This window comes from Vicia villosa, linkage group LG5 (genome assembly GCF_029867415.1).
Source record: "Vicia villosa cultivar HV-30 ecotype Madison, WI linkage group LG5, Vvil1.0, whole genome shotgun sequence".
NCBI classification, from domain to species: domain Eukaryota; kingdom Viridiplantae; phylum Streptophyta; class Magnoliopsida; order Fabales; family Fabaceae; genus Vicia; species Vicia villosa.
In genome coordinates this window covers 65,211,430-65,225,495 of record NC_081184.1, presented here as the reverse complement: position 1 = coordinate 65,225,495, position 14,066 = coordinate 65,211,430, and the positions used below count along the sequence as shown (strand labels likewise).

At 36.6% G+C, this 14,066-nt stretch overlaps 1 protein-coding gene across 1 annotated transcript; it reads left to right on the top strand.

Annotated features, from left to right (window-relative positions):
- The first annotated feature begins 9,812 nt into the window (after positions 1-9,812).
- On the top strand, positions 9,813-10,331 carry LOC131604763 (secreted RxLR effector protein 161-like). The gene has a single exon (XM_058877186.1). It carries the CDS (start codon positions 9,813-9,815, stop codon positions 10,329-10,331), a length of 519 nt encoding a protein of 172 aa, XP_058733169.1.
- The last annotated feature ends 3,735 nt before the right edge of the window (positions 10,332-14,066 follow it).

The following is a 14,066-nucleotide window of genomic DNA, read 5'->3' as shown; positions in this document are numbered from 1 at the left end:
ATATGGCATAAGGAGTTTCTGAGCATGAGTGCGGACCCATCTGAGGTAGGGTTCCATAGGAATAGAATTCCATTGCCCCAGAGTTTTGCTTTCTATTCTATAGACACTGCCCCATGCATGTATGAACCTTCGTCGGTGTCTATGAGAATCATTCTCGTAATCAAACACAATGCCATGGATAATTATGTCATGAGGACCGTTGCTCCTTGCATATCCGAATTGGCGTAGAGCTAAAGAGGGATTGTAAGTGATGCCTCCTTTGATGCCAAGGAGTGGCACATTAGGGTACTCTCCACAATGATCAATGATAGTAATGTCTCTTTGAAAGAAGTTGTTCCACCGGATATCTGAATGAGACAAAGACATAATCCTGCGAGACCATTGCATTCTTTGTTCATTTCTCAACACTGATCGGGGAAGATGAAATGTGAACCACCTAGCCAGTAGTGGTATACAGCACATGAGAGTTCCTCGTTTCTTCATGGTACGAGTGTGTAGAGAATGTAGAATGTCTCCCAGCAAGGTTGGTACCGGGTTACGGATTAGGAAAAGGTTGATGATGTGTACACTTATGAACTGATCGGGATTTGGGAATAAAACCAACCCATAGATCAAAAGTGCCATAACTTCCTCAAAAGCTGGATAACTTTTGTTTTCTAGCAGTAGTCGAGCCTTTTCCAACAAGAACTTGGCAAGTAAACCCTTAACTCCACTCTTTGTTTCCCAATTGGACTCGATTTCTGATTTTCGCAGATGTAAAGCAGCAGCAATGACTTCAGGTTTTGGAATCCTTTCTAAACCAGTGAAAGGTAATTGATTTTGAATAGGTAATCCCATTAGTTCAGAGAATTCTTCCAAAGTGGGTACCAACTGGTAATCAGGAAAGGTAAAGCAATGATGTTCAGGGTCAAAGAACTGGAACAGGACCCGTATCATGTCTTCTTCAAATTTTGAGGTAACCAAATGGAGTAGGTGACCATGCCTTTCAGTGAATTGAACATTCCTGGGGAATTCTGACACTAAGTCTTTTAGTTCAGATGGTACCGTTGAGATGTTGATTCGGATGTAATCTTTGGTGGCGGGAGCCATTACCTGCAAAAACAAAGGTAAACTCTTTGATCCTTGAAGTGTTTGGTGCAAAGATGATGTGCTTATGATGCAAACATGTGGCACACAAAAACAAATCAAACAATAGCCTTAGGTTTAAAGGCTTGCATGGAGCTGATAGGTGATACCCTCCCCACTGAAGTTGAGTTGGTTAAAACCTGTCCTAGAATAGTATTCGGGTTCTATGATCCTTGGAAGTAACATCTCAATACGGCGCTCGAGCGGCCGATCAAAATATTCCTCGAGGATAACTAACTTCGATCAATTTCAAAGCTAGCCACTTAATAGGCCACAAGTCAAGTTCAACTAAAAAGGTTCTAAGACAAATTAGTGTTTAATGACATTTCGGAAGCCTAATATACTCCTTGATCGTTTTCAAGGGACATCAGTATAAACCAAAGTATCGCACTAACGATGAATACCAGATCAACCGTATCGGTACATGCCGTACAGTTTCCTTGGTCTATTGTCATATACTTAAGGTATCTCGAGATTCGGGTTAGAATCTTCCACACAAGCAAAATACCCAAACAAACCTTTGAAAAATAGAGCAATCAAGTCAAACAATTGAAAACATCGACCTATTCTCTTAAGGTAACCCCTTTTGAAAACATTTTGTTTTTTGAAAGTGACTCCCCAGCAGAGTCGCCAGTTCTGTGGACCTCCGTTTTTTATCCCGGGCCATACCTCTGTTCTGTAGAGATACGTGAACTGACTCTTTTTTATCGCTTAATGCTTTCGCATTTTGAAAATTCACAGAGTCGCCACCGACCTTTTATTTTATCCAATTAAGGAAAGGTTTATAAAAGAAACAGAAAAAAGACCTTTAAGAAATTCTGGGTAAGGGGGTAGGTTATACAAAGGGAAGGTGTTAGCACCCTTTGTATCCATGGTTATCCATGGGCTCTTAAGTTTGCTTAGCTCACTTGTTTTTCGATCACTTTTCAATTGCTTTAGAATGCTCATATGTGGCTTCAAATACTTTTGTAAATTGAATTTTGTAATGATCCGTGTGTGGATGTATACAAAATGCTTGTTTATCTTTCGGAAGATGTTTTGAAAAGAACGTTAACTTTGTAATGATCCGTGTTTGGATGTATACAAAGTATTGTCTTTTTTGAAAGTTTTGTTTTGAAAAACAACAGTGTATGAGAATTTTGTTTGTTTTGATTTGAGCAAGCAAACTAGGAGGTCTACCCTGAGTTGTAAGGTCTTTATCCTATTTCCTTTAAAAATCTATGCTTTCACCGGATATAAACGCAAGGTTCGATTTTGTACTCAAAATAGTAGAATTTTGACTTTGATTTTGAAAAGAATGAGAAGGGATTACCTTAAAAGGTGCAAGTGTGATTGTGTTTGTATTCAGATATTTTATCTTTGAAGTTAGTGATCTAACGGTTCAATTTTATCTTTGACATACACGCAGTTTATATTTGCGGGAAATTAAAATGCGGAAATGTAAAGTGCGGAAAGTAAATCTACGCTATTACATCGATTGTGCGGGAAATGTAAACTAGCCTATTTACATGAATTTGACATCCTATACATTTATCTAGGAATGTAAATTGCAAGAAAAATAAAAGGCATGTTTTTTGGATTTTTTATGATTGATTTTAATTATAATTAAAGCATGATTAATTAAATTAAAATGAAGAAAAAAGATGAAAATAGATTTAAACCTAGAAATTAAGTTTAAAATATGTACAAAATATTTGTCAATTAATTTTAAAACAAAACTAATTTTTTTGGAATTTTTGGAATTGATTTGAAATTGATTTAAGTTAATTAAAACATAATTATGCAAATAATTATACAAATAATTAAAACTTAAAAAGAAAATTATTCAAAATATGTACAAAATTAGTTTATAATATATAAACAATATTTAACATGAAGAACAATTTTTTTTATGATTTTTGATTGGTTAGAATAATTAAAAAGCAAATATAAATATATATACTAATTAATTATACAAAATATTGAAATTTTGAAGGAAAATAAAATATTTTTATTTCAGAAAATAATATATTATTTTAGAAGTCTAAAAATATTTTTTGTGTATTTTTTGGATTTTTAAAACTATTTTTAATTAATTTAACAAAGAAATTAAAATAGAAATAAAAAAAAATAAAAGGATACTGATCAGGTGTGGTTGGATTGAGAGTCCATGGTAAGGACTGCTTTGTCTGGCGCGTTGGATGAGCTGGCAAGTGGATCAGAAGGCCCAGATGGTGAGGCACATGGCACTTAGTGTACCTGCAAAACACTGGATTAGTGGGAGATTTAAAAAAACTGCGCGCGCGTGCCAGCCAATAGGAGGAGGACACGCATCATCTTCAACCTCCAGACGCCACTTTTAACAGCGCTTTTATGCAAAAGCGCTGTAATGGATGAACCCTAATTCTGCAAAATAACGAATAGGGGTAAACATGCATATAAATTAGGCGCGATGGTACCATTCAACTCGTCTTGTTCCACTGAACGTAACCATGTCCTTAATTTGCTTTAATTTTGGCCCTAATGAAGAACCCTAATTTTGAGCTAAGAAAACCCTAAAATGGTATATGCTACAAACAGCCATTAAAATCCAATTGAAGCTCCAGAAACGACCAGAGCTTCAAACCAAACACAATTATGCATCTACATCTTGTTAAATATGCGTGTGTTATGAGATATAAGTTGGTTTTAGTTTGAACAAACCGTGGCCTATATAGCTCGATTCAATGAGGTTTAAGACTTGCAATTGATTGGAATAGCTTCAGTGAAGCTCAGAGATGATGTTTGAATGTTTATTTTGTATTGAAATGGACTGAAACTTAAAATTCGAATTCCAAGTTTCTTTGAAAATTACAAGTTGTTACAAGAGTGGTATATGCTTATGAATGCTACTGAATTCGTCCTCTTCTTGTTACTGAAGTATGATAGTCTATATATAAGCATTGAGTGCTTAGAATTGAAGCTAAGAAGCATCTTAGTTGCCTTTGTGGAATTCTTGCATTTTTTATATTAAAAAGCTTTGAATTATTGACCAAGTTTTCTTGCCTTCAATGCACCTGCCTTGCTCTTCAATTCTCTGCAGAAAGATGAAGATTCCTTGGGTGAGTCATGCTTGGAAGTTAAGCTACCATTTATCCATCCATTTTCCTTTTAATTTTAATCTTAAAATAAGATAAAATCAAGCAAAAAATGAATAAAAATGGTGTGGGCTTAGTCTTGGTCGTGGGAGGCCCATAATAACATGGCAAAGATGTTTGAATGCTGAAAACTTGGCCCCATTTGGAAAAAATACATTTTTGAGCAATGTTGATTTCATTCATTTTCCCAAAATTTAGCCAACTTCAACAAGGTGTAAATCCTTCAATTTTTGTCATATGAAGGAGTTCTTGCACTTTTTGGAAACCTCAAAGAGTCCTCTAACCAATGCCTTTGGTCTCATGTCAAAATTATTTTTGAAGCTCCTTGTGTGTCCTTTTGAAAAAAGTGTCTTTTTGTTGACTTTGAAAATGACCTGTAATGTCTTTGATCATATTTTTCAAATGGTGAATCCAATGACCATGGGATCAATGGCATTTGAAAGATAATTGAATTTCCTTCAAAATAGGCTTTGGTTTGAATTTTTTGGATGAAGGATGAGAGAGTTATGATCAGTCAAAGTTGAGTTGACTTTTCAGGCAAAAACCCTAATTTTGAATCTTAGGGTTTTGTTGATTTTTGATCTTTCCTTGATGAATTATGATCATCCAATGATCAAATGATGAATCCTTTGACAAAATATGGACTTTGACAAAAAATTTCATTTTTGACTGTCTGTTGACTTTTTTGGTCAAACGGGTCGTCTGTTGACTGTTTGAGCTGCTGACGGTGCGTCTGAGTGAATTGAAGTTTGAAAATTTGTATGATGGTACTTTGAGATATATGGATGTGTATGAAATCCATTTGAGCTCTCAAAAACTTGTTGCTCCTGTAAAAACAAGAAAAACCCTAGTCAGGGACTGTTTATGTAGGAGACAGTTAAGCGTACCTGATTTTTGTGCAGTGTTGAGTCTCTGCTAATCGCGTGATATTCAGAAGACTTCTAGAACAAAGATCTTGGAATTTTGAATTGTGAAAGATTGATTTGATTGATGGTACAAAACACTGAGAATTGTACTGCCAGCAGTTTGGCTGTCAACTGACTGTTCAGGTATTGACGTAGCAGTTAGAGTGAAAAAATCAACAGTCAAAGTTAATTTTCTTTTTTGTTGTTTTTGTTTTTTTTGTTTTATGTGAAAGATTAAAGTTTATTTACATGACTTGTTAAAAAAACACAGACATAATAAATAACTAATATTTACGGTACGCGGGCAAAATTACCGATAATAACCCTGAAAAATCATTTAATGCACAGAAATAGGAATATTTGACTGGCAGAAAAAACACAAAATATTATCTTAGTAATTAAGCAATATTATGACAAATAGTACAACATTTAATACTGACAGCACAAATATTACATACTATATTGAACAGTACGACGAATAAACGGTACATTTAAGAAATAAGAAATACGGCAAATTTTAAGAATGACGGTTAATGACCCATGCTATGAACAATAACATGTAGATGATTGGGAGTGCAACCATTGCAGGTCCACACTCTTCAGGACTATGCAGGCAGAAGAAAGTCATGATCACCGTAGCAATGGTGATGATTGTAAGAAACAGTGTCTCTATCCACTTTGCCATTCTTGTCAGAGAAGAAGAGAAAATAGATATGAGGTAGGAATTTGAAAGATGAGTTAGAATTTGATGTGAGATTTTATGGAAGAAAATGAGAGGTATTTATAGAATGGAAAGAAGGATAGAGACGTTGGGGAATGATGTGATTCCGTACAAAAGGAAAATTTGAGTGGAAGTAAGATTTGAAAGAAAGTGGAGATAGTGTTGGGAAAAAGAGAGATTTGATTTTTGAAAAAGAGATTTGAAAAGATTTTTGAAAATAATGGAATATAGTACCAAAATTAGTGGGAAACAAAAGATAATAATAATCTACTTGTTACCAGTACAGTCTGAGTTTCCTGATTCTGCGCCTGCAAAAAGATTTAACTCTGTACCAATTGTGTCAGTACTATTTATCTGTAAATAAATAAATAGCATGTGTGAAGTAATAAACAGTATTTGGCGTTTGCGTAAGAGTAAATTCAACTGCAAGCCAAATTACTGTATAAGAAAAATTCTAAAAACTAAGTATTTCATATGTCAGGATATTTGTTGAAATAATCCATAATTATATGAGACTCTTAATTTTCAGATTGGAGTTTTTCTTGAAAAAAGATGTGGGCAAATTTTGGGGTATAACACACATGAATGTAAGGTGAGGCCAATTGGGAAATAAATAAATGGGCAAATTTTGGGGTGCAACACAACCCTGATTATTATATGTTTCATTAATCGCGATGATCAATATGAAGGATAGAAAAACACTTAGAAAGGGGGGGGGGTTGAATAAGTGTGACTTCAATAAATTGGAAGATAAAAACAATGAACACAATTATTTTTATCCTGGTTCGTTGTTAACAAAACTACTCCAGTCCACCCCCTTAGAGTGATTTACCTCAACTGAGGATTTAATCCATTAATCCAACTGATTACTATGGTTATCCACTTAGAAACACTCTAAGTCTTCTAGAGTATCCTGATCACAACTTGATCACTCTAGGAACCTTTTACAATCAATGTAAAATAATGTTTACAAGAGTATAGATTGCTTCTAATAAAGCTGTAATCACAACTGTGATTTTCTCTTAAGTTCTAAGCTTAACACTCACTAAATATTACAAGAGTTTGTGAGGTTGAAGATGAAGTTCGTGAGCTTTGATTTTGACAGCGTTTCAAAATTTTGCACAAATGTTCTACTTTGCTTCTGATCAGAACTTCTATTTATAGGCGCTGAGAGGAAATGACCGTTGGGAGCATTTAATGCTTTGCGTGAATAGTACAGCTCTGCATTTAATGTTTCACACTTTTGTCAACTACCTCGAGCCTTGCTTTTCCTGCTTTTACTGACTTTGCCTTTTGTAGCTTCTAACGTTCCTTTTGTCAGACAGAGGTTAGACGTTTCAGCCTTTCATCTTGTACTTTCTTCTGGACTCAGATTTTGTATATAACAACGTTTGAATATCGGAGTCAACAGCTTGGTGCAGAGCATCTTCTTGTCATCTGACTTTGGAGAGCTTGAGCATGATACCATCAAAACTTCAGAGCTTGTTCTTCTGACTTTCATTCTTCTGATGCTTTCAGTTCATGTTCTGATTCTGCTTGACCATCTTCTGATGTCTTGCCAGAGCATGTTCTGATGAAGCCATTCAGAACTTTCTGAGTCAGTTGCTTCTGAGCGCTGATTTGTGCATACTCTTTATATATTCCTTGAAATGGAAAATGCAAAGGATTAGAGTACCACATTATCTTATACAAAATTCATATATAATGTTATCATCAAAACACAGAATATTGATTAGAACAAATCTTGTTCTAACACAATAGGTTTGATCAACATAATTAACAAATTAAATAAAGAATTGCTAATTATTCTAATCGATCGATTTGATTATCACCGTTAGAAAATTGATGTGTTTTAAATAAATTATTTATCGTTAATCATCGTAATCAATAGGCTTGATTAAAACAATTAACGAATTAAGGAGGGATTACTAATCATCGTAACCAATCGAATCGGTTAAAACCCTTAGTAAATAAATCCATGGCAAAAGAAGAAAAAGAGGTTAGACTCTGTCATAAAAAACTGGGACATCTACATTTGAGAGGCATGAAAAAGATCATAAACAAGGAAGCTGTGAGAGGAATACCAAAACTACAGATTGATGAAGCCAAAGTCTGTGGAGAATGTCAGGCTGGCAAGCAAACCAGGACTTCTCACCCAAGGGTCAGTCAACTCACCACCTCTAAAACCCTAGAACTACTACATATGGATCTAATGGGACCAATGCAAGTGGAAAGTCTTGGAGGAAAAAGGTATGCTTATGTAGTAGTTGATGATTACTCAAGATACGCATGGATAAGCTTCACTAGAGAAAAAACCGACGTATTTGATGTCTTTAAGGAGCTCTGTACGAGACTGCAAAGAGACAAGGAAAGCATTGTCATCAGAATCAGGAGCGATCATGGAAAAGAATTTGAGAATGCCAAATTTGCTTAATTCTGTTCAACTGAAGGAATTAGTCATGAATTATCCTCCCCTATTACACCCCAACAAAACGGAGTAGTAGAAAGGAAAAATAGGACTATACAAGAATCTGCCTGAGCAATGATTCATGCTAAGAAACTACCCATGTATTTTTGGGCTGAGGCTATGAACACAGCATGCTATGTCCATAACAGAGTAACATTGAGAAAAGGAACCTCTTCCACTCTTTATGAACTCTAGAGAGGAAAGAAACCAAGTGTCAAATATTTTCATGTTTTTGGGAGCAAGTGCTATATCCTGACAGATCGATACCAAAGGAGAAAAATGGACTCCAAAAGTGATGAAGGCATATTCTTGGGATATTTAACAAACAGCAGGGCGTATAGAGTATTCAACACCAGAACACAAGTGTTGACGGAATCCATCAATGTGGTTGTTGATGATCAACATGGAGAATTCAATGTCACAGAGAATGTTGAAACATTTATTGAAATTCAGGCTGAACAGACAAACCAACCTGAAGTAAGTAATGAGACTCCTTCAGAGCCAGAACCTGAGACAATAAGCAAAGATCCATCTATTAGAATTCAGAAAGATCACACCAAGGAACTAATCATAGGAGATCTCAACAGTGGAATAATGACCAGATCAAGAGGAACTATAGCTAATTCCTGTTGTGTCCAAAGTTGAACCAAAAAACGTAAAGGAAGCCCTATCAGATGAATTTTGGATCAATGCAATGCAAGAGGAGCTTGCACAATTCAAAAGGAATGAAGTATAGGAACTGGTACCTAGACCAGAAGGAACGAATATCATAGGTACCAAATGGATATACAAGAACAAGACTGATGAACAAGGAGTCATAACAAGAAACAAGGCCAGGTTAGTAGCTCAAGGATACACTCAAGTGGAAGGAGTAGACTTTGATGAAACTTTTGCACCTGTAGGAAGACTTGAGTCAATCAGACTTCTACTAGGAGTAGCCTGCATTCTGAAGTTCAAACTTTATCAGATGGATGTAAAAAGTGTGTTTCTAAATGGATATCTGAATGAAGAAGTATATGTGGAACAACCTAAAGGGTTCGCTGATCCAAATTTGCCTGATCATGTATACAAACTAAGAAAAGCTCTCTATGGGTTGAAACAAGCTCCAAGAGCTTCGTATGAAAGGTTAACTGATTTCCTGACCATAAATGGAAATAAGAAAGTTTGAATTGACAAAACCCTCTTCGTCAAAAACATAGATGGAAGAATTATGATTGCTCAGATATATGTGGATGACATAAGGTTTGGGGGAATGTCAGATTCAATGGTAAAACACTTTGTCTGTCAAATGAAGACTGAATTTGAAATGACTATGGTTGGGGAACTGACTTATTTTCTTGGTCTTCAAATCAAGTAAATGGAAGACTCCACATTCATGTCTCAAAGCAAATATGCCAAGAGCATAGTGAAGAAATTTGGAACGGATAATGCAAGTCACAAAAGAACTCCTACACCAACACATCAAAAGCTATCCAAAGATGGGGGGCATAAGTGTTGATCAGAGTCTATACAGGAGCATGATTGGAAGCTTGCTATATCTAATAGCCAGCAGACCAGATATCACATTTGTAGTTGGAGTGTGTGCCAGATACCCAGCAGAGCCAAAGGCAAGTCATTTGAATCAAGTCAAGAGAATTCTCAAATATGTAAATGGAACTTCTGAGTATGGGATACTGTACACCAACGGAAGTGACCCGGTCTTGACTGGATACTGTGTTGCTGACTGGGCTGGAAGTGTTGATGACAGAAAAAGCACATCTGGAGGGTGTTTCTTTCTAGGTAGCAATCTTATATCATGGTTCAGCAAGAAACAAAATTGTGTCTCCTTATCTACTGCTGAAGTAGAGTACATCTCAGCTGGTAGTAGTTGTTCACTATTGGTCTGGATGAAACAAATGCTGACTGAGTACAATGTTCCTCAGAATGTCATGACTTTATATTGTGACAATCTCAGTGCCATCAATATCTCCAAAAATCCAATTCAGCATAGCAGATGAAACATATTGATATTCGACACCACTTTATCAGAGAACTTGTCGAAGACAAGGTAATTTGCCTAGAGCACGTAAACATTGAACTTCAGCTAGCTGACATCTTCACAAAAGCACTTGATGCTACACAGTTTGAGAACTTGCGAAGCAAGTTAGGACTCTGCACCCTTGATGAACCATAGTGACAACAACAACAATAAAAAAAACAGGTGGAACAGGGGGAGAAGACATTTCTGTTGGCTTTGACAACTTTTATGGCCAAATAGGGGGAGAAGTAATAACATGATGTCACCCCAGAACAACAAGAATGGTGGTTGTGTGTGATCAACAATTCTAATTTGCTTATTTTTGTTTTGATCTGTTTGTGCTTGTGTTACTCTTGTGGCTGTTTGTCTGGTTTGTCTAAGCACTGTGTGCATACTGATGATGTATGTTGTCTGTTGTGTATTAGCTTGCTTTTATTATGTTTTGGTTATCTTGTGTCTGCTGCAAGTATTTCTCTGGTATGGTGTGACAGGTTGTTTTAGCCAAAAATTTGCCAAAGGGGGAGATTGAAGGTGTTTTCAAGTTGGCTGCATTAATGGTAAAACATACCTGGTTGATATTGTAGTATGCAGGTTGCATATGTATCGATGGCATGACATCTGTGTGTGACAGCAGGAGCTGTTATTATTTATTAAATGTGTTTCCTGATTTATCCCAATTATCAGTTTATGAAACCTTTTATTTAGTGCTGAATATTTCGTCCAAAAGATCCTGCTAATAGCACATTGTGTAACAGATAGATGGCGTGTGAATTAGGTTAACTTGGTTAACCCTAATTTGTTTTTTAAAAAGCCCAAGGCCCAAGACTGCGTATAAAAAGACTGCAATCCTATTTTGGAACGCAGACAGAAGATTTTGTATTGTGAAGAACTGTTGTTCTGTAGCTGTCTCGTGTGATCCAAGCAATTGTCCTTGATGATTGCGTTGGAATAGTTTGTGTTTGTGTAATGTCACTCTAAGCTTTTAAGCACGAGTGTGTGTCTCTTGATTGAAGCTTTTAAGCAGATCAAGGTGTGTTTTTGAAGAGCGTCTTCTATTTGTAATTGTTATTTGTTTATGTGTAATCACTGCTATGATTGAGGGGGAGTGGAATGGAGATATTCCATATCTAGGGAGAACCTAGGTAGAAGGGTATTTGGGTAGTGATTTAGTGAGAATTTGTAAACGGGGGAGTTTAGCTTTAAATTTATACTACTAATAGTGGACTTCATCCCTGGCTTGGTAGCCCCCCAGAGTAGGTTGTTTGAACCGAACTGGGTAAACAATTATGTGTGTTCTTTATTGTTTTTTATGTTGTTCTGTTATTACTATTTGTGCTTGATCAGTGGTTTTTACACATGTTTTTACTGTTATTTTTAGTTGTCTTTGAAGTATTTTATTCTATGTTTTATTTCATTATTCCGCATTTTATGCTTTAGTGGTGTGTTTAAGTGTTTGCAGACTCAGATGAATAAAGTGGAGAAAATCAGTGCGAAACGTGAAGAAACTAATGAAAAAGCACATTGCCTGGCCAAACGCGTCTCCACACGCGTGTGGAGCCTGTAAAAGTACATCCTACTGCTCAAACGCGTCCCCAGACGCGTGTGGAAGTGAAATATTGAAGTCTGCTGAGCAAACGCGTGCCCAGACGCGTCCCAGGCCACCAAACGCGTGCCCAGACGCGTCCCAGACTACCAGACGCGTGCCCACACGCGTCCCAGCAGCCAGAATTGCAAAGGAAATTGTCCCTCTGCCCAAACGCGTCCCAGGACGCGTGTCATGTGAGCCAGACGCGTTCCCACACGCGTGTGAACGTGATTTTTGGGCCTGTTTTGCTGAAAAGCCCAGAATGACAGTAATAAAAGAAGGAGATTGTGTTGGGACAAGGGTTCGACGAATTTGGGAGCGAAAATACACTGTAGAAGGCTGGAGAACTCAGATTTCATGCAAGGATTGAAGAATTCTATGAGCTTTTGCCATTGAAGATTGGATTTCCTTCATTTATCTGTAATGTCTACAATTTACACTATGGTTTTTGTTATTTTTATGAGTAGCTAAACCCCCCATTGCTAGGGGGTGATCTTGATTCTGAATGTGATAACTTTATTTCTTTGATGCAATAACAATTTGGTTTTCATACTATTGGTTTGTTTTACATCTGTTCTTTATGCCTTAACCGTCGGAAAAACGGATAATGAATTTGTATGAATAAATTTAGCTGGACAGCAATTGTTCATTGACATGAGTAAGAACATAGGATAATAATTATCACCTAGGACTAGGGATATTTTATCTTAACCGGAAATTCTTGGTATTGGAATGCTTGATCATAATTATATTTATCTATGGACATAGTAATTAGGTTGTGACGTCAAAGATCTTTTCACTAAGGCCTTAGGATTAGATATTCTTGAGAACCGGTAATCAATTGTGAAACTATGTTATTGCATTGAGAAGGATAGTTGTTACAGGAAGAATCATTCACCGACCCCTAGGAACCTACTCATCTTTGTTCATCATTTTAACATTCTGCGTATTTACATTATTTGCAAAACCAACAAAAACCCTTATTACTTTTTGTTTAATTGAAATCGCTGTGAAACTCTGTATCGTCAAGCAGTCCTTGAGATTCGATACTTGGGATTTTCCCATTACTACTACATAGGCAAAAATAGTATACTTGCTATTTTCCTATCAAGTTTTTGGCGCCGTTGCCGGGGACTGCCGAAGATAATTGAGTTTTAGATTTATTTCAATTAAAATTTTGTTGCTCTGCGACTAAAATTTTATTTTCTGCACTATTTATTTTTCCTAATTCTAATAATTGTCTAATCTGTTTATGCGAGGCAAGGCCTCAGCTGAATTTCTTTTTAACGCAGAAATTGAAAGAACTTTGCACGCAAGGCGTAGGCAAGCTCGGTTGGTTAAGCTGGAATCTGAAGAAGAAAGTGTTTCAGTTCATTCAGGTTTAGATTCTGAAAGTGAAGAAGAAGTCATGGGTGAAAATCCTCCTCCTCCTGAGAGGCTCCTTGGTGACTACGGTGTTGCAAACAACCCGGGTGGTAGACTCACAATTGTCAACCAACCGGTAAATGCGGCAAATTTTCAATTGCACCCGAGCACAATAAGTCAGCTGGAAAGAAAACCTTTCACCGGAAAGGTTAATGAAGATGCAAACAAGCACCTACAGAGATTTCTGACCATGAGCACCACTTTAAAAATTGAAGGGCATACAGAAGAAGTGAAGAAGCTGAGAATGTTCCCGTTCACATTAGCCGAAGAAGCAGAAGAGTGGTTCTATTCTCTTCCAGCAGGCAGTATCACATCATGGGAAGAGATGGAGAAGGCTTTCTTGAATGAGTATTTCCCCGCCTCGGTCTTTATAAGAAAGAGGTATGACATTTTGAACTTCAAGCAGAAGGAGGGTGAGCCCTTAGGAGATGCTTACAAACGATTCAAAAGAATTCTCGTAGCATGTCCCACTCATAATATGGACAAGACTGAATAGATGCAAGTATTTGTTAATGGACTCAGAATGAAAACAAAGCAGTTGATTGATACAGCAGCTGGAGGCTCAACAAATTTCACAACAGCCTCCGGCATCACAAAAATCATTGAAGCAATAGCTGCAAATGAGCATTTGGAGCTGTATGATAGGTGTGCTAGCAAACCGGAAGGAATCATTGATCTTAAGCTAGAAACTTCAAAAATCCGGGT

Coding starts and splice junctions, on each gene's coding strand:
- LOC131604763 (XM_058877186.1), top strand. CDS start 9,813: ATGGGGGGCATAAGTGTTGATCAGAGTCTATACAGGAGCATGATTGGA.